Here is a 22,349-nt window from a genome sequence, read left to right on the forward strand (position 1 = left end):
TACAATACAAGTTATGCAGCTAACTATTGTAGATCAAGAGAACATGTACATTCTTATAAATAAGTCATTACAACACAAAATGATTTACCCAAAAAATTATAAGATCGATTAGAAAAAACAAGGCTTTCCCAATGCGAAATGCTATAGGCTAAAAGCTACAGTATACATGTACTTACAAAAAGCACAGTGAGAAAAAATTAGTTCAGACTAATTCTAGCCGGAAGGCAAGCACCGGGAGTTTGCTCTTCCGCAGAAAGGGTTCCACCAGCAACCAATTTTATTACGGGGTGAGCTGTGAGATGGCACTTCTGGCGTGCTTCAACAAAGCTTCTGCAGAGAACCTGTTGAACCCACTCTACAGCTTTCTTCCTGTCTGATAACCAACCAGCTGCAAGTATTTGCACCATGACTCCAAAATCAATCTCCAGATGAACCTCAGGCCCAAAGATTTTCTTAAATTCATGATTGATTTCCTTTACTATTTTCTCCGCAAGTGCATCAAAATCAAATGGCTTCAAGACCACTTTTTCATCCACTTCATCAAGGAAATCTTCCAACCAAGCTTCTGAGTTTTCAGAGATGGAGTCACTGTCAAAATCTCCACAGTTCATGCTCTCATCTATCTCCTCTACAGGCAGATTCAAATCCAGAAAAGACCTTGATGCCTTGTTAGCCCGTTTCTGTAATTCAGAGGTTTGCTCTATGGAGGCAATGGTGTCAGTCAACTTTCTTTTATTTACAGATGATTGGTTTGAGGCTCCTTCTCTTGGTGCAATCCTCACATTCATGCCCTTGCTTTGGCTGGCAGCCCCAAAATTCAGTATTTGCATTTGACATCTCTTGGCAGCAAGTACTATCTCTTCCGAAAATTTAAGGGGTTCATTCTCTAAATAGCGATTTTTGCTGCCCTTTATGATAGCTGAGGTTGTCGTCACAAATATCATGTTGTTAATGCGGATTTCTCTCCCATGAGAATCAGGAAACTTGCCAGTCCTAATGGCCTGGGACAAGTTGCTCTGGGCCAGAAAGTCGGCCTTATCTACATTTTCAAGGAAGACAACTGAATGGGGTCTCCTGCTTAACTCCCCTGCAACGTAATCAACAACCGTCTTGCCCCTAAACCTCACATCATAATCATCTAGGTCTTCACAATAAAAAATCGAGTCTGATTGGCAACCCCTATCTTGGGATCCCAGATCAACAGAGATTAGGCTTTCCTTGGTGCCAAACATTATCTCAGCAAGTGCTAAAGCAATTTTCTTCTTTCCGACTTGATCAGGTCCAATCAAAGTCAGCCATATATCTCCTCTGAGTTTTGAACCCCGATTCCTTCCACCACCAGATCTGCAAAGGGATATAGCTTGACTAATAGTGCATATGGCTTCATCTTGCCAGCCAACCTTTTCTGTGAGAGCTCTCCTAAGTGATTTGATATCTCTTGGATCAAACTGCCCTCCAAAATTAGATCCAGAGCAGGAAGAGGGCTGGGCTATCTGGTGTGAACTATTCTCACTAAATGCATCATATTCAGCAGTAAGGGAACCAGAGATGCGTTGGAGACGCTCTTTATGATCTTGTACTTTAGGACTTCTTGGTCCCTGACTAGTTGATGCATATAATGTTCCCAATCCCAAATCTGTAGTCACTGAAGTGACAGACGAAGATGATGTGTGATCAGTGGGAAGATTCACATTGTGGATAGGGTAAGGAGAATGGCAGGGGCTCCCCAATTCAAGTTGCCGACCCTTTGAATCTTTTACCAATAGCTCAGACTGGGGACTAGCATTCTCAGCATCAGAAATTACTTGCATCAGTAAGTTCTGTTTTGACAGAAAATTCTTTTGCATGTCCATTGGCAGGGAGTGATATTGATTTGCACATCGGCTTTCATTTAGAGATGAATCTTCACCACTGCTTTCTTTTCTATCCTCAACGACTCGAGAACCCTCAGCTGATGCAACTTGGGACCCTGCTTGATAAATGTCCAGTTTAGGGAATGGTTGAGTGTGATGAATTCGTTGGCATCTATCATTCCATTTTTTCTGCAGTCCTGATACCGTAGCATTGAAAGTTGTTTTATCATCTTTGGTCTGCACTGAATAATGAAGCACAATCTTACACAAATACTGTCATAATTTATTCCAGAAATTACAGCTAACAGTTTAAATTCCAACCAGTTACGAGAATCATGATTTTTAAACTCCATGTGTATGTGCGTGAAAACATGCTTGTGTGCACAAACTTTATGGCAACTTGAGCAATAGAATTAAACTTTGAGGGGTTACACACCTTTCCTAGATCCACTCCCTTGCCAGTGTCAAGTTCAGCCTTTTGCAACCATGAAGGCAAACTTTCTGAGCACTGATCAGCTACTGAAATTGTTGATCCTACTTTCAGAATAGACGCAACTTCTTGCTCATACTTCTCTGTGCACAGATGACAACGTCTAAAAGATTGATTTGTGCTGCTCAACGGATTTTTAAAGTCGGACGGTCCAGAAAAGAATCCCCCAAATGGAACGAAGGACCCCATCAAGCTGTAAGTACATCATGAGCATGGAACTGTGAGATCCAACGGGCACAAAACAGTCAGACGCTAAAGTGTATGCCTTGAAACATACATATACATTGCATGCATGCATGTTTATATATACATGCATGTTTGTATGCATACACAAGTAATACAGCAAAAGGTACACACACATATATATATATGGACAAATCACCTTATTTTATAAGACTGAAAGTAGTAAATTATGCATCATATCCCATTCAAAGGAAAATTTTAGAGCCTAAAACAAGAGTGATGAAATCAAGCAATACTTGTAACCCCCCTATAAAAATCAAGCAATACTTGTTTTTTCTGGACAAACATCCGATTTTTGCATATTGAACTCAGAACCATAATGAATTTATAATTGCAAGCAACTTCAGACACACATTAAGCTTCAACCCGCATAAAAATATTTAGAGCATTGGCACTAACAAGTTGAAAAATAACACACAACAAAAACTAGAGTTGGACCACCACCTGGATGTAATGGGAAGTAGATGAAGATCCCAATCCTTCTCAATGGTCGGAAAGCGAGCGAAAAGCTTCATATAGATATCGTAACTCCCCGCCGCGCCAATCAACCACAATTTCCCACTGTGAAGCTCCAACAAGCTCTTCAATTGCAACACCAAAAAGCTCACACCATCATCCACCACACCCTCACCCACTAAAGCCTTCAATTCACCCAAGTTGACAATAACACCAGCTCCAGAGCAATGCTCAGCCATGTGACCCACCTCCTTAAGCTTGATACCCATCTTCTCTTCACTCCCACCATTGACAACAAACTCGGAAATCTCTTTTTCAACGTTCACTACACAGAAGCCATTGATTTCGGCCGGTAAAAGCCCTCCTTTACCTTTCTGTACAGCCTCAGTGAAGCTCCTGAGAGCTTCGCTCGCACACACGCCGATTAGTAAAGGATTTTTCCCGCTCTTTCTGGACAAAACGTCGCCGATTCGTCTACAATTCTCGTCCCTATCTTCGAATCCAGAAAAGGGGAAGCTGAAACCCGGACGAGCAGGGTCCGAATCCGTTAAATTGCACAAGAAAATGGGCGGACACCGGGTCCGTGGAAACCGGGCCGACGCTTGCGTCACCGGGGGGTGAACAACCGCGAGCTTTATATCACGGCTCCGAAACCCGGCTTCCCCGAAGACCCGACTCACAATCGGGTCGTCCAAAATCGACAAAATGAAGTTCTTGAGCTCGACCTTCAAAAGCGACGCTGTTTGTTGCTGGTTGTAAATCTGCAGCAAGTGGAAGCTCTCCGGGTGCCTACGCTGGTTCGCCTGCGACCGCTTGATCGCGGCCATGAGGGAGTTGGAGACCGGCGGCTCCTCCTGGGCCTTGGACGACGGCAACCGGTCCAGGGAGACTCCGACCGAGAGCTCCAGCGCCCGGAACTGGAGGCGTGGGGAGTACTCGCTACTCCGGGCGCGTGCGCATGCGTCGCGGAGGGCAGAGGACGGCAGGGCCAGCAAGGCAGATACGGCGTGGAGCGACGTGGTCTGCGAGTGGCTCCGACGACGCGCTACTGCCACGGCATCGTCCAAAGCACGCGCCGCCTCCTCCGTCAAGCATTGCCTCGCTGCGCTTACCGGCGTCGGCATCGCCGGCTAGCGTACAGTAATTAATATGCACACGCACGGCACCCGCACCCGCACGTATTAATATAAAAACAAAAAAAAAAAGGTGTATGTATTTGTTTAGCGATTTTGAGGGTGTGAGCGAAGCAATTATAAAATAGAAAATATATTTATTATTGAGAGAAGCTTTAGAATAAATTATGCAACGAAAGCTGAAAAGGGGAGGTGGACAAGAGGATGGTGATGAAATGGGGAGTGAGTATATAGAGAGAGAAAGAGAGGACTGCTCAATACTGCGGCTCTACCAACACTAGCAGCTGCCATGGATGTTGTGTGGGGCCCTGTCTTGGGATATAATCATATAATGCAAACACATGCTCACCATAGCATAGATTCTCTCCTTTCTCCCATAATTACTTACCTTTTTCTATTTTCTTTTCTTTCTTTTTTTTTTTGTTAATACCTTTCAATGTTTATTGTTTTAGGGACTTTTGGGGGATTTGATGCACAGATGCAAATGGGCCAACAGGATGCCATTAGCCGTCAGTGTCTAGCTTTGGAGAAAAGCCTCTCTTCCAAATCAGCTTTATGTGATGTCAAGCTGATAAGGCCATTGGAGTAACCACTTACTTCGTCAATACCTTTTCCGAATCTAATTTCATTAGACAGATTTAGAAATATATTCTTTTTAAATATGTTCCAACTTCCGACACCCCCTTAACTAGTCCTCAAATTTCTCTTAACATTATTTAAGAGAGTAACTGTTGACGAACTTAGTTACAAGGCTTGTGAAATTATGCACTCTTGCATTCAAATTTAATTCACTTGAATAATAATAATAATAAAAGCATTATTTAAGAGAAATTTAAGCAATACGAAGAGTATTTGTTTTTTTTAAATGCTAAACAAATGACTACCTATTTTTGAAGGTCAGTGATTAATTTTTGAGTAAATTACATGAATATACTTTAAATATACACTTTATTTTAATTAAGTATCTCAACAAAAAAAAGATTTACTCAAAAATACCTCAACTACTGTTTTTTGACACTTGTATATCTCCGTTAATTACTATGTATGATAGTTGAGGTACTTCTAAGAATTTTTTTTTTTTGTTGAGTCACTTAGGGCCAGTTTGGTATTGCTGTGTGGAAAAACAGCTGTGAAGTAAAATCAACTGTAAAGTAAAGCAGTTAAGTGTTTGGTAAACTATGTTTTCAAAAGTACTGTGAGTGTAAAAAACAATATTAAAGTGTTTGGTAAATGTTAATGTAAAAGTGCTGTGAACTGTATATAATTACTAAAATAGACATAATGCTGAAAGTGTTTTTCACTTATTTGTTTGATAAAACTAAAATGTTTTTCTACTTATTTTTTAAATTTGTGGCTACAAATTTTTATTAGCATTAATTTTTTTAAGAACAACATTATTAAATAAGTATGCCTATTATTTTTTTAAGTATATTATAATTTTAATCGTACAAATAAAATATCATAATTAATTATCACAATATAAAATATAACTAACAATTGACATATTTTTTAATTTAAAATAAACAAATAAAAATTATATAAATCAATAAGGGTATTATGAGTGAAATAAAATATTTATTGTTGTTGTGATTCACTGCAGCTTTCAAAAGCACCTAGAAATCTGCTTTTTGTTTTTGTTGTGAAGAGTTGAGAATTGTGGGAGAAAGTAGTTTTTTATTTTTTTATCAAACACCAAAACTGCTGTAGGTGATTGAGAATTGTCATCTACAGCAACTTTTAAGTCCTCCACTGCAATCCCAAACGGGCCTCAGTTGATGTATGCTTGTAATTTGCTCTTAATTTTTCAAATTGTGTAAGCCCTCAAAAATGAATTTAATAACATTATTGTAATGGATGCCTACAATTATTATATATAGCCCTCCCCTCCCCTCCCCATATTATTGTGGAGATGATGTATTGATTATTTTCCAGCTCTTTGTAAATTTAACATTTTTTGTGAACCATTCATCTCCCTAAAGGGTAGTAATACAGAAGTCATTTATAACCAAACCATTAATAGAGAATCTGCCAACAACAAAAATTATTAACAAAGGTGATCTTCGTCTCAACTCTGTCAGTTTTTAGTGACAACTGACAAGTTGAATTGTGATTATTTTTAATGACACATCAATCAGATATGCAGATAAGCAGGTTTATGATCACACAAGTTTAGATACATGGATAAAGTTTTTGAAGGAGAAAGCAACTTCAACTTGCATATTTTATATTAATAAAATGATATAAAAAAGTATCAATTAAGATAAACACAAACACCCCGAATCAACAAAAGCACGAGGAATATAAATGTAATCTGGGGATGGATTGACCCAATAGTCATTTTCAAAGGAACCCCACTTGACACACTTGACAAAGGCCTTTGGGCCCTTGTGGGTCCTCGTGGGCCCTTGTGGGCCGGGATTGGAGTTTATTTTGGACCAATGCCTTCACGAGGGACTGGGTGAGGCAGGGTTTGTTCCATTTCTGAGTTCCAGCAGATTTCTGCTCTTCAAAGTCTATAAACCATTTCCATTTTCCAGGCCAAAAAAAAGTCTATAAACCATTTAGAAGCTGCACTTTGCTCAACCATTTTAGGATTTGGTGCAGCCGGTCGCTTCCTTGAACGGGGTGTGATGAGTAACTGTTTTGTAATTTCTATGTATGATTAATTATTATATTATATTTTCATTAAGTAAGGGCCTTTAGATTATGAGAGCTAAAGACGAACTATAAAAATAGAGTCATCTACCTTTTATGTACATTCACGTAATTTTATTCTTTTGATAAATAATAAAATCATCATAATATATAAGAAATTTATAAAATTTAGGGGACTATTTCACTTAGCTCATCCTAAATATATGGGGGCTTAAGACAGTCACCTACTTCACTTACGTTAAGATTAGCCTTCATAACGTGATAATTTATGTAAAGAGAAGGTATCTCAAATATATATATATATATATATCATAGTAGTCAAATCTTTTTGTGCTCAATACTCAATAGGTCATGCTTGGGTGGCGTATCCTTCCTCCGAAGAAGAGAGATCTGAATTTTGCACAAAAGGTGTTTGATTTGACGTGTTTTTTGTTCTGTGTAGATGTCCTTTTATTCAACCTTTCATTTTTGACCAAAAAAATAAAACTTTCATTTTCCTTTCCATTATGATGCAGCTTTGTTCTCTTAAGACTCTTTATGTTTCCTTTATACACTTCTCTCATTCCAAAATGTAAATATCATGGCATTTTGAGGATGTGCAAATCAACTTTAGATTTCCGAGTCTGCAAGAAACATATGTGTGTGTGAATAATTAAATGTTTACAAGTTATCTTTAAGCTTATGAGATCCATAATGTTCGTAGAAGGAAAAAATTTACTTATATAGCAGCGATATGAGCTGATTTGGTATTTCATGAGATATGTTTTGTCTTAAAATTAAAAAAAGTTTTATGTAATGAAGTATAAGATGTGTCATCATATTATTATGTTGAAATACAGAATCAGTTATATCTTTGTTACAGAAAAATTTCTCTCTCAAATCTTAAAGGTTGTTTATATCTTAAATTTTTAGGTCATTTTTCAAGGACATAAGCCTACCCCAGAAGAAAACTTAATTAATTCATGGATACAAATTACCTTTCATGTGAACCCAATCTCTATCAATCTCTTTATTATTCTTATCATGCATCATTCACATTCCTTCTCTCTCACGTACTCTGCCTCCCCCACTCTCTCTGCTATAATGTTGGAGTTGATGTTTAATTGTTTATGGATCCTAGCTAGAGATATATCACTTTCATCTACTATTTACCCTTTCAGGAGCCAAAGAGTCACCCCCACAAAAAGTTGTTTGGTCGTGACAGTTGCTTCTAATTGAAGTTGCATGGATCAACTTGCAAAGTCCAAACCATCCACTTAATATCCATAGTGTTAACTATCCAAGGGGTCGTGCACATCACTCTCCAATCACGTGGGGATGTGCAGCTCAGTCTCTGCTCTCGGCTTAGCTCATCGATCAGGCCCATTGGATTAGCCCAAGGGCATGCGCACGTGGCATCAATTTGCTTCTATTAGTGGGTTTTTTTGCTTGGTGCTCGGTGCTCGATAATAATGGAGAGGAAGCGTGTCTTTGTGTGTGAGTGAGAGAGAGAGATTTTATATAAGGGTCATGAATCTCACTTTCTGCATAAAGTGGCTTTTGCTTAATTTGGAATAGAGTACTTGCACTGAGAGCAAATTTATTCACCGCTCTATTTAAAAAGCGACATGTGTCATATTTGTTAATCATAGTTAATTTGTATAATAAATATAATTAAATATTTAAATTCCATTAATCTAAAAAAAAACAAAAAACCATTGAGCGTTTTGATGCTTCTTCTCCCACACACAAGCACCCCAACGCCCAAGCCAGCCGCCCCACCACTCAGATCAGGTTGGAGGTAGTGGGCCGATGGATTCCTTAGTTAATGTTTTTGTTTTGTTTTGTTTATTTTAATAAAAATATAGAATAAGTATTAACCATTCTTAACTATAGTTAATGCATATAACAGGTGGCAAATTTATAAAAGTGTGGTGATGGAGCAAATTTGCTCTCTACTTGCACTAGCTTCTTCCACTTCTACCTCAGCTGCCTTTTCCCACTCTAATTTTTTTTTGGTCAACTTTTCCCACTTCAGTTTTTTTTTGGTCAACTTTTCCCACTCTAGTAATTCCATTCTCCTTTGAGCCCAGACCAGACAACAAACTTTTTAGTTTTTTTGCCAATTTTTGAATCACCTATGGCCCTATGGGTCTAGTTCGGCTTTTCTCATGTATTCCTAGGCCTACTCTAGGTTGTTAATTAAGGAAAAAGAAAGTTACAATTGCCCAATGAAATGGTAAAGTAAATTGACGTGTGCCGAAATTCGAATTAAATATGTGAACAATTTTATAATTCTAATTATCTTTTTTTAATTTACATGATATTAATTTGAAATAATTACCCATTACTACATCTTTGCTATGGTTTTTAACTTCTAATACCATTATTGTTAATATATAACAATTAGGTTAATTTTATTAACAATTAGGTCACTTTGAGTTGGTATCATTATTGTACCCGCATGTACACTCTATTCAGACTATAGCTCACACAGACTTGCATTCACACACCCACACTCACATCCAAACTCAACCACAGCCACAGCCACAGCCACACCCAAACTCATCCATCTTCTTCATTGATCTCCGACGAAGATGATTGAGCGCAAAGTTTAAGGTAGCTGGTTTTCCATACGGCTGTGGTTATAAGCTAGCTGGTTTTCCAATCCGAGAGAAAGAGAAGTCTGAGAAGTTGCGAAGAGAGAGAGAAGAGAGCTCGATCTGGACGACGTCGCAAGATCGAGAGCTCAGACTTCCTGATCAGCGAGTCGTGCCTCGGCGACAACCCCTACGTCGGCTTGACGCGCGCCGATTACAACAAGGAGTGCAAGATCTGCACGAGCCCCTTCACCGATTACGGCAAGGAGTGCAAGATCTGCACGAGCCCTTTCACCGATTTATGTTTAGGTTCTTGATTTTTTTGTTTAGTTCAGTTTCTGAAACTGCAGTCTGCAGTTTCTGGAACTGCATAAAAAACTGCAGTTTTACAGTGAACTTTCTGCAGTTTGTGAACTGAAACTGTAAGTGAACTGAAACTGCAGAAACTGCAATTTATTAGAGTTGAAACTGCAGTTTATTAGAGTTGCAGACTTGCAGTTGCAGTTTCAAAAACTGCAGTTTATTTGAGTTGCAACTGCAGTTTCAGAAACTGCAAATGAAATGAAACGGCAGTTTATTTGAGTTGCAAGCTTGCAGTTGCAGTGTAAATGAAACTGCAGTTTATTGGAGCTGCAGGCTTGCAGTTGCAATTACTAACTACAAGTGAAACTGCAGTTTCTGAAACTGCAAAGTGAACTGAAAAGCAGTTTGTGAACTGAAACTGCAGTTTTTTTGGAGTTGCAGAACGATGCTTGTGAGTAAAGATGAACAATTGTCGATTTGGTAAAGTTGAAGAAAGTGATCGATTTGGCAAAGAAAAGAAGAAGATCAGTTTTGGGCTATTTGTGTAGTTGATTTTGTTGTGATGCATTTCTTTTGGAAGGTGTCCGCATATTATTTTTTTGGCTAATAGATAGTGTCCGCAAGTTAATAAAAATAGATTGAGTGGTTTTGGTTAATATTTTATTTTGTTAGTACCTTATAATTAATGGACTCTAATTTGAAATAATTACCCATTACTACATCTTTGCTATGGTTTTTAACTTCTAATACCATTATTGTTAATATATAACAATTAGGTTAATTTTATTAACAATTAGGTCACTTTGAGTTGGTATCATTATTGTACCCGCATGTACACTCTATTCAGACTATAGCTCACACAGACTTGCATTCACACACCCACACTCACATCCAAACTCAACCACAGCCACAGCCACAGCCACACCCAAACTCATCCATCTTCTTCATTGATCTCCGACGAAGATGATTGAGCGCAAAGTTTAAGGTAGCTGGTTTTCCATACGGCTGTGGTTATAAGCTAGCTGGTTTTCCAATCCGAGAGAAAGAGAAGTCTGAGAAGTTGCGAAGAGAGAGAGAAGAGAGCTCGATCTGGACGACGTCGCAAGATCGAGAGCTCAGACTTCCTGATCAGCGAGTCGTGCCTCGGCGACAACCCCTACGTCGGCTTGACGCGCGCCGATTACAACAAGGAGTGCAAGATCTGCACGAGCCCCTTCACCGATTACGGCAAGGAGTGCAAGATCTGCACGAGCCCTTTCACCGATTTATGTTTAGGTTCTTGATTTTTTTGTTTAGTTCAGTTTCTGAAACTGCAGTCTGCAGTTTCTGGAACTGCATAAAAAACTGCAGTTTTACAGTGAACTTTCTGCAGTTTGTGAACTGAAACTGTAAGTGAACTGAAACTGCAGAAACTGCAATTTATTAGAGTTGAAACTGCAGTTTATTAGAGTTGCAGACTTGCAGTTGCAGTTTCAAAAACTGCAGTTTATTTGAGTTGCAACTGCAGTTTCAGAAACTGCAAATGAAATGAAACGGCAGTTTATTTGAGTTGCAAGCTTGCAGTTGCAGTGTAAATGAAACTGCAGTTTATTGGAGCTGCAGGCTTGCAGTTGCAATTACTAACTACAAGTGAAACTGCAGTTTCTGAAACTGCAAAGTGAACTGAAAAGCAGTTTGTGAACTGAAACTGCAGTTTTTTTGGAGTTGCAGAACGATGCTTGTGAGTAAAGATGAACAATTGTCGATTTGGTAAAGTTGAAGAAAGTGATCGATTTGGCAAAGAAAAGAAGAAGATCAGTTTTGGGCTATTTGTGTAGTTGATTTTGTTGTGATGCATTTCTTTTGGAAGGTGTCCGCATATTATTTTTTTGGCTAATAGATAGTGTCCGCAAGTTAATAAAAATAGATTGAGTGGTTTTGGTTAATATTTTATTTTGTTAGTACCTTATAATTAATGGACTCTATTAATTTATTTGATAAGATTTATCTCTTTTTTTTCAGTTTTTTTTTTTTTTTTATAGAGCGTCGTGTATAAACACCATACTAGTTAGGAAAAAAAAAATAATTAAAAACAAAAGTTGAAGTAAATAGCATGTTCCTTTAAAACACATACTTGTCTTCCTCCTATAATTAGTTGGTAATGAATTGTGACATATAACATTATTATAACTTAGAATCTCAACATACAACATAACTTTGGACTTAGGGATTGGGTTGGACAATTCTGGATTATTTGTTTTGGGCAATGCTGAAAGTGTCTTACTCAATGAAATATGGTTTAGTTCTTCACAAGAAAGTGATTAATTAATTAAATGGGTTGGGGTTACAAAGTGATGATGTTGACTTTCCTTCATTCAAAAGTCAGAGCTTTATTAATTTGTATACTCGCACTAATTATTAACCACAAGGATCATGGTATCATGCCAGGTGTTGAAATATAGTAGATATTTTGTTAAATAAGAGACAAATTGGCAGCGTCCCACAAGAGTCCTTCCAGGTGGTATTATATATACTAATAAAAAAGAAATCCTGCCAGGTGCTAAAGCTTGTACTTCTATAATTTTAAAATCCAGATTATTTTTACAAAAGTATGAGAAGCATTAAGAATTTTACCAAATTCTAACTATAAAGTGATTTTGACAAATGATGTGATAGTGCTTTACTTATTCGATCAAAATAAATAAGATTCATAATGAATTTAAATAAAGAATACAAATAAAACATTACCACCAAACTCAAATTGATCTAATATTTGAATTTGTAAATTTTAAAATCTAATTCAACCTAAAATTAGCATCTAAACGCAAGTGCTTAAGAATATTTAGTTATTCACTAAAGGCCTGTTTGGTTAACATAATTGATTTTTTGAAAAATCAATTCCTTTACATTGTTCGGGAGAAGAAAATGTGAAATTCTCTTTCATGTATTTGGTAATCATAGGAAAGTAAATCATAAATTATTTTTTTATTTTCATTTGTACGTTTGGGTTGTGCAGTAATTGAAAATGAAAAGTATCAGTTTGTCAATTATACCTTATTTATTATGTATTTAATGAATGATAATAGATATGACATTTTAAAATAATAACATAGTTAATTTTGTTAAAAAAAAGAAACAATAAATACTTTCCCAAAAAGAAGAAAACAAAACTCAAGCTCGATTAAGAGTTTCATTTTTCCCTCAATAAGGGCATTAGATTTCTTTGACCAAAAATTGATTTATCTTTCTTGTATTTATCAAACGTGAGAATGTAAGGATGATAATTGAAGATCTCATGATTGTTCTATAAAAAACAAAAAATCTCATAATTGGTTCCAAATCATTGTAGTAAGACCTTTGCATAGTGATTCCATGAGAAAAGCTCTTTAAATTGAGCTCTTTATTTATTTGTTTATTCTTTACTTAGAATAATTTTTTTTACCTCATATCACTCTTGCGTGCACCCAATATATAATAAATCTTGGTAGATCACCAATGTCGAATTCTCTTATAGAAGGGGTGTAAAAGGGGAGTACAAAAGTGGGTGATCATAAGCTTTAATCTATCACTTTCTCTTAAAAGAAAAGGAAAGAAAAAAAAAAAAGCTTTAACCTTGTTACATATATAAATTGAAATAAGTAATTAAGGCACAATAATATTTGTAAGTTTATCTAAATAATTATGTGTTTAGACTAGTTCATTTTTGTTCACCATAAGAAGATGGTAATGAGTATTATCAACATTATAAATGGGTAACATGTATTTTACTATTTATAATAGTTGTCACTCATCCATAATAATGATAATGCCTATTATGATAAACAAAAATGAATCCATTAAACGAGTCCATGGGCTATTAGATGTTGCGTATAACCGATTTGATACAAACTTACATGGGCTATTGTTTGACCAAATGCTATTGTCATCTAGGTGTGCCAACCAAGTCATTGTTTGGGTTATTTCCATGCAATATATGTGGGACAGTGTGTGAGCCTAGCCTAATAGGGTGAATAATTCAGTAACCAATAAAAAACAAACAAATTTTCTGTGTTTATGCCATTAAAAGATCCTAAATTGAACAAGAAGATTAGGCCTTGAACTTGACGTGACACCATATTGTCTATTGTGACATTGTCCGTGTAAAAAAGGCCTTCAACGGTGATATAAAGTGGGGAGGAAAATCCTGGAAAATCTAATGGGTCAGTGTGTGGTGGGGGGACCACTTCCCTATTTTCAAACTTTAGAGAGAGAAAGAAAGAAGAAGGCCCAAAATAGATGGTGGATTTCCAAACTATGCAAGATTCTTGATGAACATATTCAACATCCCACTCACTTTGTGGCTGAAAACTACTTAGCACCATTGCCATTACCCTTTGCCTAACCCAATTCCATACTATCTTCTATTTTGGGTGGGGGGGTACTTAGGTTTGGTAATAATGTTTTTCTTTTTCTTTGTCCACATGTATTATTAAATCACCAAGTCCATAAAATATAATCATAATATTAAATAAATAGTATATGATAATATTTTTATTTTATTACACAGTCCAACATATTATTATTAGATTGTAAATCAGAACTGTCAATAAGACAAAATTATATTGGTCATAGTGAATATCTAATAATATGGTCATAATTAAACGATATATATGTCACGGGTAATTCTAGTGTATTAGTTTATATGAATACATAAAATTTTAATAACTTTACAAAATAAGATAGATTCATAACACTTCAACCCTTCGTATGTATTAGGGTAAAAAAGTGAGTGGGTACCAAATCTATGTATCAACATCCACGATTATTGTAGAATAATCTAGATGTTACATAGGAGATGACAAAGAGCTCCACTCTGTTCTTTCATTTCGTTATCGATGGCTATCAATAAAGTAGTATGTGACATTTGGTTCGGCTTCTTGCTTGTTAAGAATGAGCATGGCGTTGATCTAGGCCCAAATTTAAAAGTGGGCTATTCGACTAGGCAAAGAGAGCTGGTCCTAAACATTCTTAAATTAATTAGGTCCCAGGCCATAGGCCCAATTGGGGCCCAATGCTTCTATTCTTGTTAAAGGAGCCCTAAAAGAAAACACATCCGAGCTGTGTCTCCTTCTCCATCTTCTTCAGTCTTCCTTCCATCTCGAGCTCGCCAGTCGCTCCAGGTTATCTTTGTTTGAATTTTGATATTTGTGAGTTGGGTCTGTGAAATACAACTTTTTTTATTGTTACTTTTGCAACTGAACTTGTTTTGCTTCTGTTTAGCTTAATGGGCATTTCCGAATTGTTCATTTTAGGTTTTTCTTCGTTGCCGTTCATTTTCTGGTAGCTGATTAATTTGTGCGAGCAGATAAAGTTCATTCTGATTGCTGCTTGTCGTACATTATTAGTAAATAGTAGTGATCATGTGGTAAATTGAAAAAAAATAGTAGTTACCAAGTTGGTCTGAAGTTGAATAAAGCTCATGATTTACCAAAAAAAAAAAAAGTTGAAAAAAGTTAGTAGGGGTTCGTAATATCTGATTTTGATGTGCATTTGATTCCTGGTTGAAGGATTGCCATGAGCATATCAAAGTGTCTATGAATTGAAGGATTTCCAGTTTTCATAAAAATAGGACCTGTTCATATCTCAAATATCAATATAATATGTTGCCATTCAAACATGCATTAAGGCTGTCCTGTTGATGTTTTGTTGTGTTCCATCCTCTGGCAATTCCAACTTTTGCTTTGTCACTAACTTTGGTGTTTGACAGAAATGAAAATTGTTCGATTTGCTTTGCGATCACTCACAAATGGCATATCACGCCGATTTCATCAGCAACATACGGTGAGAACTCTCTCCACAAATGCAAATTCAGGTACTGTGCAGTAACTCTCTCCGTCGGTACCATTTTCCTTGCACTTGTGATAATTGATAAAGTTGAAGAAATTTTGCTTGAATTTCCATGTGATAGTATGGAAATAGATTTTGTTTTTTGGAGGTTAAGCTTAGGGTTTGGTTTGTTTTAACATATAGTATGGCTTTTCTTTTCGAAGCATTACTCAATCTAAACAAAAATAAAATTTTAAATGCTTCAAACTTGATTAGGCTTTAGCATTTTTCTGTGTCAGGTGGTGGAATGGATGATAAGCAAAATTCTAATTCCTTTGAATCTTCTGATGAGTTTGAGCGGCGGATTTTCAGTGAAACTTCTGGGGGTAATTCTAAAACAGATGCCTTTTTTGCGAAGCTTGATAGGCTTGGGAAGGCTCGTGATGGACATGGTTCCAATCTGGCTGGAGGAAGTGGAAGCGGAAGTGGTTCCAATATGCTCGACGGCTTAGATGAAAGTTTTAACACATTATCGGATGGAATGGATGGAAAATTAGAGAAAGCAGCTACCTACTTTGAATTTGATGACGAGGAAATAGAGAAAGAGGGTTATTCTTTCCGAGCAGATGTGAATTATAAGTGGGGAATGACTTATGAGCCTAAAGTAAGTAATGGAACCACTGACCCCTTTGTTTTCTGCTTTTGCACTTTTCTATTATTAGTATTATTATTACTTTTGGTCCTTATTTTGCAGTATTATAACCTGTTTACAAGCTTTCTTGTTTGTACTGAGTGGCAAATTTATGCAAGTCAGCCGTCCTGCTCTACCACGGAACCATATTATTTTGTTGCAGTGTTCTTGTTCTCTTTATGTGTATTTTGTCCTCAAATTTGTCTGTCTCATGCAAGCATTATGTGGTTTTATGCAGGATCTTGATCTTACTAGGCCAGGAGTTCGTAAATTTCCCAAGAAGTATGAGTTTGAAACAACTACAGAGGAAGTTCTTAGAAAAGCTGATTTCAGGGTATGCATACCTGTCAGGTTTCTCAAATATATTAAATTTTAAAAATTACATAATAAAAAAAGGTATATGTAGAGTCCCCGTTGCTTTGTATGTGTTAGGTCAAATCTGATGCATCAATTTTACTTTGATTCCCGTAATCCTCTATGCCGCGCTACACATGAATAGCAATTGAGACCTAAAATTATGCAAATTAGATAATCAAAATTGTGTAAGGGATGGTCTATATTGGTTGAGGCTAGTTCCAAAAGTAAAGATTGAAAAATTATGATTTTGGACCATGTTGGCCCACTGAATGAGCTGCGAATTGGTGGTTATCACACTCGATTGCCTCAGGTTTTCTTAGATGATGAACAGAGTACTCCATTTTCTGTATTATATCATTTAATTCAACTAATAGATTATTAGAAACTTAAATTTTGGAACAGTAGAAAGGTGGGGGTGTAAAAAGCTTTGGGAAGGTTATCTTGATGTCATTGTAACTCTCTGCCACCAGACATTGTTCAAATGTAGGTTTTAGCTCTCCATTTTTCCCTGGGTGCCGATAGAAATCTGAAATCCTGTTTCACTGCTTTTACAGGTGTTCTTATCTTAATAAAGCTGTCGATGTGCCTATTTAAAGTGTCAAATTGGGATGTCTATCCTTTGATTTCTGATGCATTGGAATGTGTTCTTACATTAAATGTATTATTCTGTGCAGAATGTGAGATTCCTTGCAAATTTTCTAACAGCGGCTGGAATTCTTCACAAAAGAAGCAAGGTAAAAATGAGTGCATGTCCAGTGACTTGAACTTTTGTTGAACCTGCATTGAAATGTGATGTTACCTCTTTATGTTCCTTTGCTCAATGTGTAGACCAAGATTAGCGCCAAGGCCCAGAGGAAGGTTGCTAGGGAAATCAAAACAGCTCGAGCTTTTGGTTTACTGCCTTTCACGACAATGGGGACAAAATCATTTATTTTTGGAAGAAGTATGGAGAATCTTGATCAAGATTTCGAATACGAAAGTTATGGTAACCCTAATGACGCCGAAGGACAAGACCCTCTGCTACCCTAAAAGATTTTCCTGAGGGGCCCTTGAATCTGTAGAATCTTTAGTTGACAGCACAACTATAAACCTGCCCCTACTCCAGAAGAATATACAAAAGGAGAAAGAAATGATGGGAAAGAGGTACTTAGTTAAGCTGAATCCCAGTGTGCTTGTAACAGACAGTGCCATTGGCCTCGGTATTTCAATCCCTATTGGGTTTTTTTTTTTGGTTTTTATCTAGTATAATTTTAGATAATATTAATCATGTTGCAGAATGCCAGTTTGGTTAACTAAGGCGAATTTTGGTATTTAGTATTTACATATTGAATCTAGCAATAAAAATATGACTGCCAAGGATTAAGTTTATGCAAGATTTGTGCCGAGGAACTTGAGAAACAAGTTTGTGGTTACCGTAAAGGTAAAGATCGTGCTGCGAGGAATGTGATGAAGTGATGGACAGGCAATACTTTTTTTCTGGGCTGATTATATTAAACAGATTGTCATTGTTCTTCTAGATACTAATAATGGTTCTGTAATAAAATGTGAAATTTTATTAGAAAAGTGAAGAAAGTTTTTCCAATCCCTCCTGTATTTTTTGGGTTAGTTTAAGTGGTGAGGTGGGTGGAATAAAAATTAAGATTAGATTATGTCTAGTGTTCAATTCTCTACAATTTCATTTTGTATTTTCTCTCTAGTGTGAGGTGTACGCTTTACACTAGTTTCCAAATACAGTGGATTTCCAATCATGGTAGTATTATCTAATTAAGTTGTTAACTTGTCTAATCATACGTATCACAATTGAGACTTGGCCTACCTAAATCAAATTGTGGCTCAGTTCAACTAAGAAAAATAAAGCATCTTTCTGTAATCCTCGTGATTTAACCTACCCTAAGCGGAAAGTACTTATCTTTCGTATTCATGTCAAACGTTAGATTCTTACAATTTTCCTATACTTTCCTAATAAATAGAGTACACCCTTCAAAACATTTTATTTTAGAATAAATAATAAAAGAAAAGCAGAAAGACAAAGGACAACGTTATACAATTAAATGTCGTAGTCATAGAGTTGCACACTTGCACATTATTTTGATTCTTTGAACAACTTTTGTTTTCTAGAGACCCTTGCTCAGTTGCTCTAAGGGGAAACAAATAAAAACGAAATTTGTATACCTTATTATCAAACCTTAGTTGTCAACAGCCTTTACATTTAATGGCACTTAGTCTTCTTGAATATATAATAGTGGAGGAGGATTAAGGGTTGCTTTCGTGGTTTAATTTTCTGATGAATTAAATAGAAACTTGGCCCTTATACGGTAAGCCAATTATCTCTTTTTTATTTTTTTTGAAACAGCCAAGCATCCTTGTTAACAGTCTAATGAAGGGTCTACAAAAAAACTAAGGGGTGTCTCCAACTCAGATTTTAAAGGAGTTTAATGAATTTTAAAATCTATAGAATCTATCAAAATCCAAAGGAATTGGGTGAAATTCTTATGGAATTTGTTATGTGTAAAAAATGCATTCAAATCCAACCAAATATATCTAAATCCATTAAAATTCTTCACTTAATGAAATCTATGACATTTTGGGGACACCTAAATTTCATTGGAATCCATTAAAATCTGAGTTGGGGACACCTAAAGTTTATTGGAATCTATTAAAATCTAAATTGGGGACACCTAAATTTCAATGAAATCCAATGAAATCTAAGTTGAGGACAAGATTTACAAATGAATTAGTGAAACATTGTCACTACTCAATAAAAAAAAGAAAAAGGAAAAAACATTGTCAATGCTCAAAGGCTGAAAGCCTCAAACCATGGCAGCAGGACAAGTTCTCTGTGATAAAAATAATTAAGAAATTTAAGATCTCCATGGATCTTCCCCCTTCTTGCTTCGGCAACAACATCACCAATCTAATGGGACCACACGCTCCACACCCTGTGTATGCTATGCTATGCATTCTCTCTTATATATTTTTATCACTCCTTTCATGCTCTCAGCCTCTCATCAACTTCTTTCACAATGCAAATGTGAAATGTTCCTCTGACTCTCTCTCTCTCTCTCTCTCTCTCTCTCTCTCTCTCTCTCTCAATGAAGAAGAAAAAGCCAGAAACTTCCATTAGCCCACGACCCAAATCTTCATAAATGACACTTTCAATTTCACCCTTCCCCCTCATTATCAACATCATCATCTTCACAACCTTCATATCTTCACTGACACCTTATTGGGTTGCCAATGGCCTTGGTTTAGCATCTACCACCGCCATCACCTATGGCACTGCAACTGTTTGTGGCATTGTAGGTGGTCACTTAACACAGAGCATCCAATGCTACCAAGACACCCAAACTACCATTTCAGTGCAACCCAATGTTTCTTTAGAAGCCATCTCTGGGGGCAAGACCTTCTTCTGTGGCCTCAGGTCTGGTGGGTTTAGCCTTCTTTGTTGGGATACCACCAGCTTTTCTAGCTCAAGATATAAACCTAAACGTATATATCACAGTGACACTGTGGCGTTGACTGATCTAGCGGTTGGGGGTGAACAAGTTTGTGCCAGAGAAGTCAACACTAGCATAGTCAGGTGCTGGAGAGGAAGAGATCATACAAGTCGGTCTCTGTTTCCCTCACCTGGGGAGGCATTGAAGTTCCACACAATCACATCTGGAAGTGGGTTTACATGTGGGATTTTGGTGAATGATAGCAGAGTTGTGTGTTGGGGTCAGAGTGGTGTGGGGGCTGAGATTCAAACAGGGTTAGGAAAACTGTCAATGTCAAGCCTAGTTGCTGGAGAGTCTCATGCTTGTGGGTTATGTTTGAATGGGACTTTGGTCTGCAAAGGGAACAACGATTCTGGGCAACTGAATGTGCCTTTTGGTAGTTCATCTTTTGAGTTTTCAGGCCTTGCATTGGGGGGAAGTTTTTCTTGTGCTATTAAGCAAAGAAATGGCTTTGTTGTATGCTGGGGAGGAAGAAACAGATTTGAATTTGATAGTGATGTTATTGACAATGCTTCGTTTGAGTTGATTGTTGCAGGTTTGGATTTTGTATGTGGCCTAAAAACAAGAAATTTATCAATGATTTGTTGGGGACCAGGGTGGTCTAGTTCTCAAAATGATCTTCCACTTGGGATGATTGTTCCGGGTCCATGTGTACAGGCTCCATGTAGTAGCTGTGGTGTGTACCCAAATTCGGAGACTCTTTGTGGTGGTTCTGGGAATATATGCAACTCATGCCAGATTGAGCTTCCATTCGCAGTGCCATTGCCACCAAAAAATTCGACACCACAAACTTCATCCTCCTTATTCAGAAATAGGCTTTTGTTGGCCTTTGTAATAGTTGGATCAGTTGGGACTTTTGCAGGATTCTGCACTATTATCTTTTGCCTATGGACTAGACTATATGGTTCTTGGCACACAAATCATGATTCTGTGCAACCCACTAGTGCTTTAAGGACTGACAATGATGCTAATCCCCCACCTCCAAGGTCAAGCTCCATCAAGTGCCCGAGCACGCGAGCATTTATGCGCCAGAGAAGTAGTTCATCATCAAAGCATGCAGACAAGACTGAGGCATTTCTCCTTGAACAGCTTTCTGCTGCTACCAACCATTTCTCATCAGAAAATAAGATTGGTGCAGGTAGCTTTGGTACTGTCTATAAAGGCAAGCTCTCGGATGGTCGCGAAGTGGCCATCAAGAGGGGACATACTAATACCAAGACCAAGAAATTTCAGGAGAAAGAAAGTGCATTTGATTCAGAATTAGCACTGTTGTCCCGGCTTCACCACAAGCACTTGGTGGAGCTGGTGGGATTCTGCCAAGAAAATTATGAGAGGCTTTTGGTTTATGAGTATATGAGCAATTGTTCACTTCATGATCACTTGCATAACAAGAAGAACATTGAGAAAGGTAGCAGCATTTTGAATTCTTGGAAAATGAGGATAAGAATTGGATTAGATGCTGCCAGGGGAATTGAGTACCTTCACAATTATGCAGTCCCACCAATAATTCATAGAGACATTAAGTCCTCAAACATTCTTTTGGATGCAAATTGGACTGGAAGAGTATCCGATTTCGGATTATCATTGTTGGGGCCAAAATCTGACAAAGAGATCATGTCATCCAAGGCAGTTGGGACAGTTGGGTACATAGATCCTGAGTACTATGTATCAAACGTTTTGACAGCAAAGAGTGATGTCTATGGCATAGGAGTGGTGTTATTGGAGCTTTTGACAGGGAAGAGGGCTGTTTTCAATAATAGTGAAGAGGGAACAGGTCCAATGAGTGTTGTGGATTATGCAGGGCCACAGATAATGGCAGGGCAGCTGCAAAGCATATTGGATAAGAGGGTGGGGCTGCCGGAATCCGATGAGGCTAAAGCAGTTGAGCTGGTGGCTTATACTGCAATGCATTGTGTGAATTTGGAGGGGAAGGAAAGGCCTAGTATGAGTGACATTGTTGCCAATTTGGAGCGAGCACTCGCTCTTTGTGAGGATGACCCTGTAAGCTTTACTACCACCACAATTTCCCTTCCTTCGTTATGAAATTTCATCCAAATACAATATTCATTTATTTTATTCTTTTCTTTTCTTTTACTTCATACAAAAATATTTCCCCATTTTGGATTTATGTCGCTGTATCTTAATTTTTAGTTTTGTAATTTTGCTATTGTAATGAACTCTATAAAATTGGTTTAATTCACTAGAAAATCTTTAGTGAGACATGACTTATACATTTCGATTATAATTATCTTATCATATAAGTAACACTAGATAAATAATTGTAAGAAAGACAATGAATACGAGGATC

The 22,349-nt window shown here is 37.2% G+C and overlaps 2 protein-coding genes and 1 pseudogene across 5 annotated transcripts; 2 read left to right on the plus strand and 1 right to left on the minus strand.

Moving 5' to 3' along the window:
- On the minus strand, positions 1–4,580 carry LOC147296371 (protein SMAX1-LIKE 7-like). Its single transcript, XM_086227804.1, has 3 exons — positions 3,031–4,580; positions 2,290–2,536; positions 1–2,090 (listed from the first exon to the last, which is right to left on the minus strand). Exons 1-3 carry the CDS (start codon positions 4,164–4,166, stop codon positions 198–200), a joined length of 3,276 nt encoding a protein of 1,091 aa, XP_086083930.1. The 5' UTR covers positions 4,167–4,580; the 3' UTR covers positions 1–197.
- A 10,202-nt stretch (positions 4,581–14,782) lies between these two features.
- On the plus strand, positions 14,783–17,910 carry LOC147296372 (Ribosomal protein S18). Of its 4 annotated transcripts, none has more exons than XM_086228805.1 (6): positions 14,783–14,850; positions 15,438–15,542; positions 15,796–16,160; positions 16,426–16,521; positions 17,219–17,278; positions 17,373–17,910. In XM_086228805.1, the coding sequence occupies exons 2-6, from the start codon at positions 15,440–15,442 to the stop codon at positions 17,571–17,573; spliced, it is 825 nt and encodes a 274-aa protein (XP_086084931.1). In that variant the 5' UTR covers positions 14,783–14,850; positions 15,438–15,439; the 3' UTR covers positions 17,574–17,910. The 4 variants fall into 4 exon arrangements, with proteins under 4 accessions (XP_086084931.1, XP_086084934.1, XP_086084932.1 ...); XM_086228808.1 differs by having other exon boundaries at positions 14,818–14,850; positions 15,438–15,511; positions 15,915–16,160; XM_086228806.1 differs by having other exon boundaries at positions 14,850–14,877.
- Positions 17,911–19,690: 1,780 nt separating this feature from the next.
- Positions 19,691–22,084, plus strand: LOC147296373 (putative serine/threonine-protein kinase-like protein CCR3 pseudogene; annotated as a pseudogene).
- The last annotated feature ends 265 nt before the right edge of the window (positions 22,085–22,349 follow it).

The sequence above is a fragment of the Dryas octopetala genome, chromosome 1 (assembly GCF_963921425.1).
Source record: "Dryas octopetala chromosome 1, drDryOcto1.1, whole genome shotgun sequence".
Taxonomy (NCBI): Eukaryota; Viridiplantae; Streptophyta; class Magnoliopsida; order Rosales; family Rosaceae; genus Dryas; species Dryas octopetala.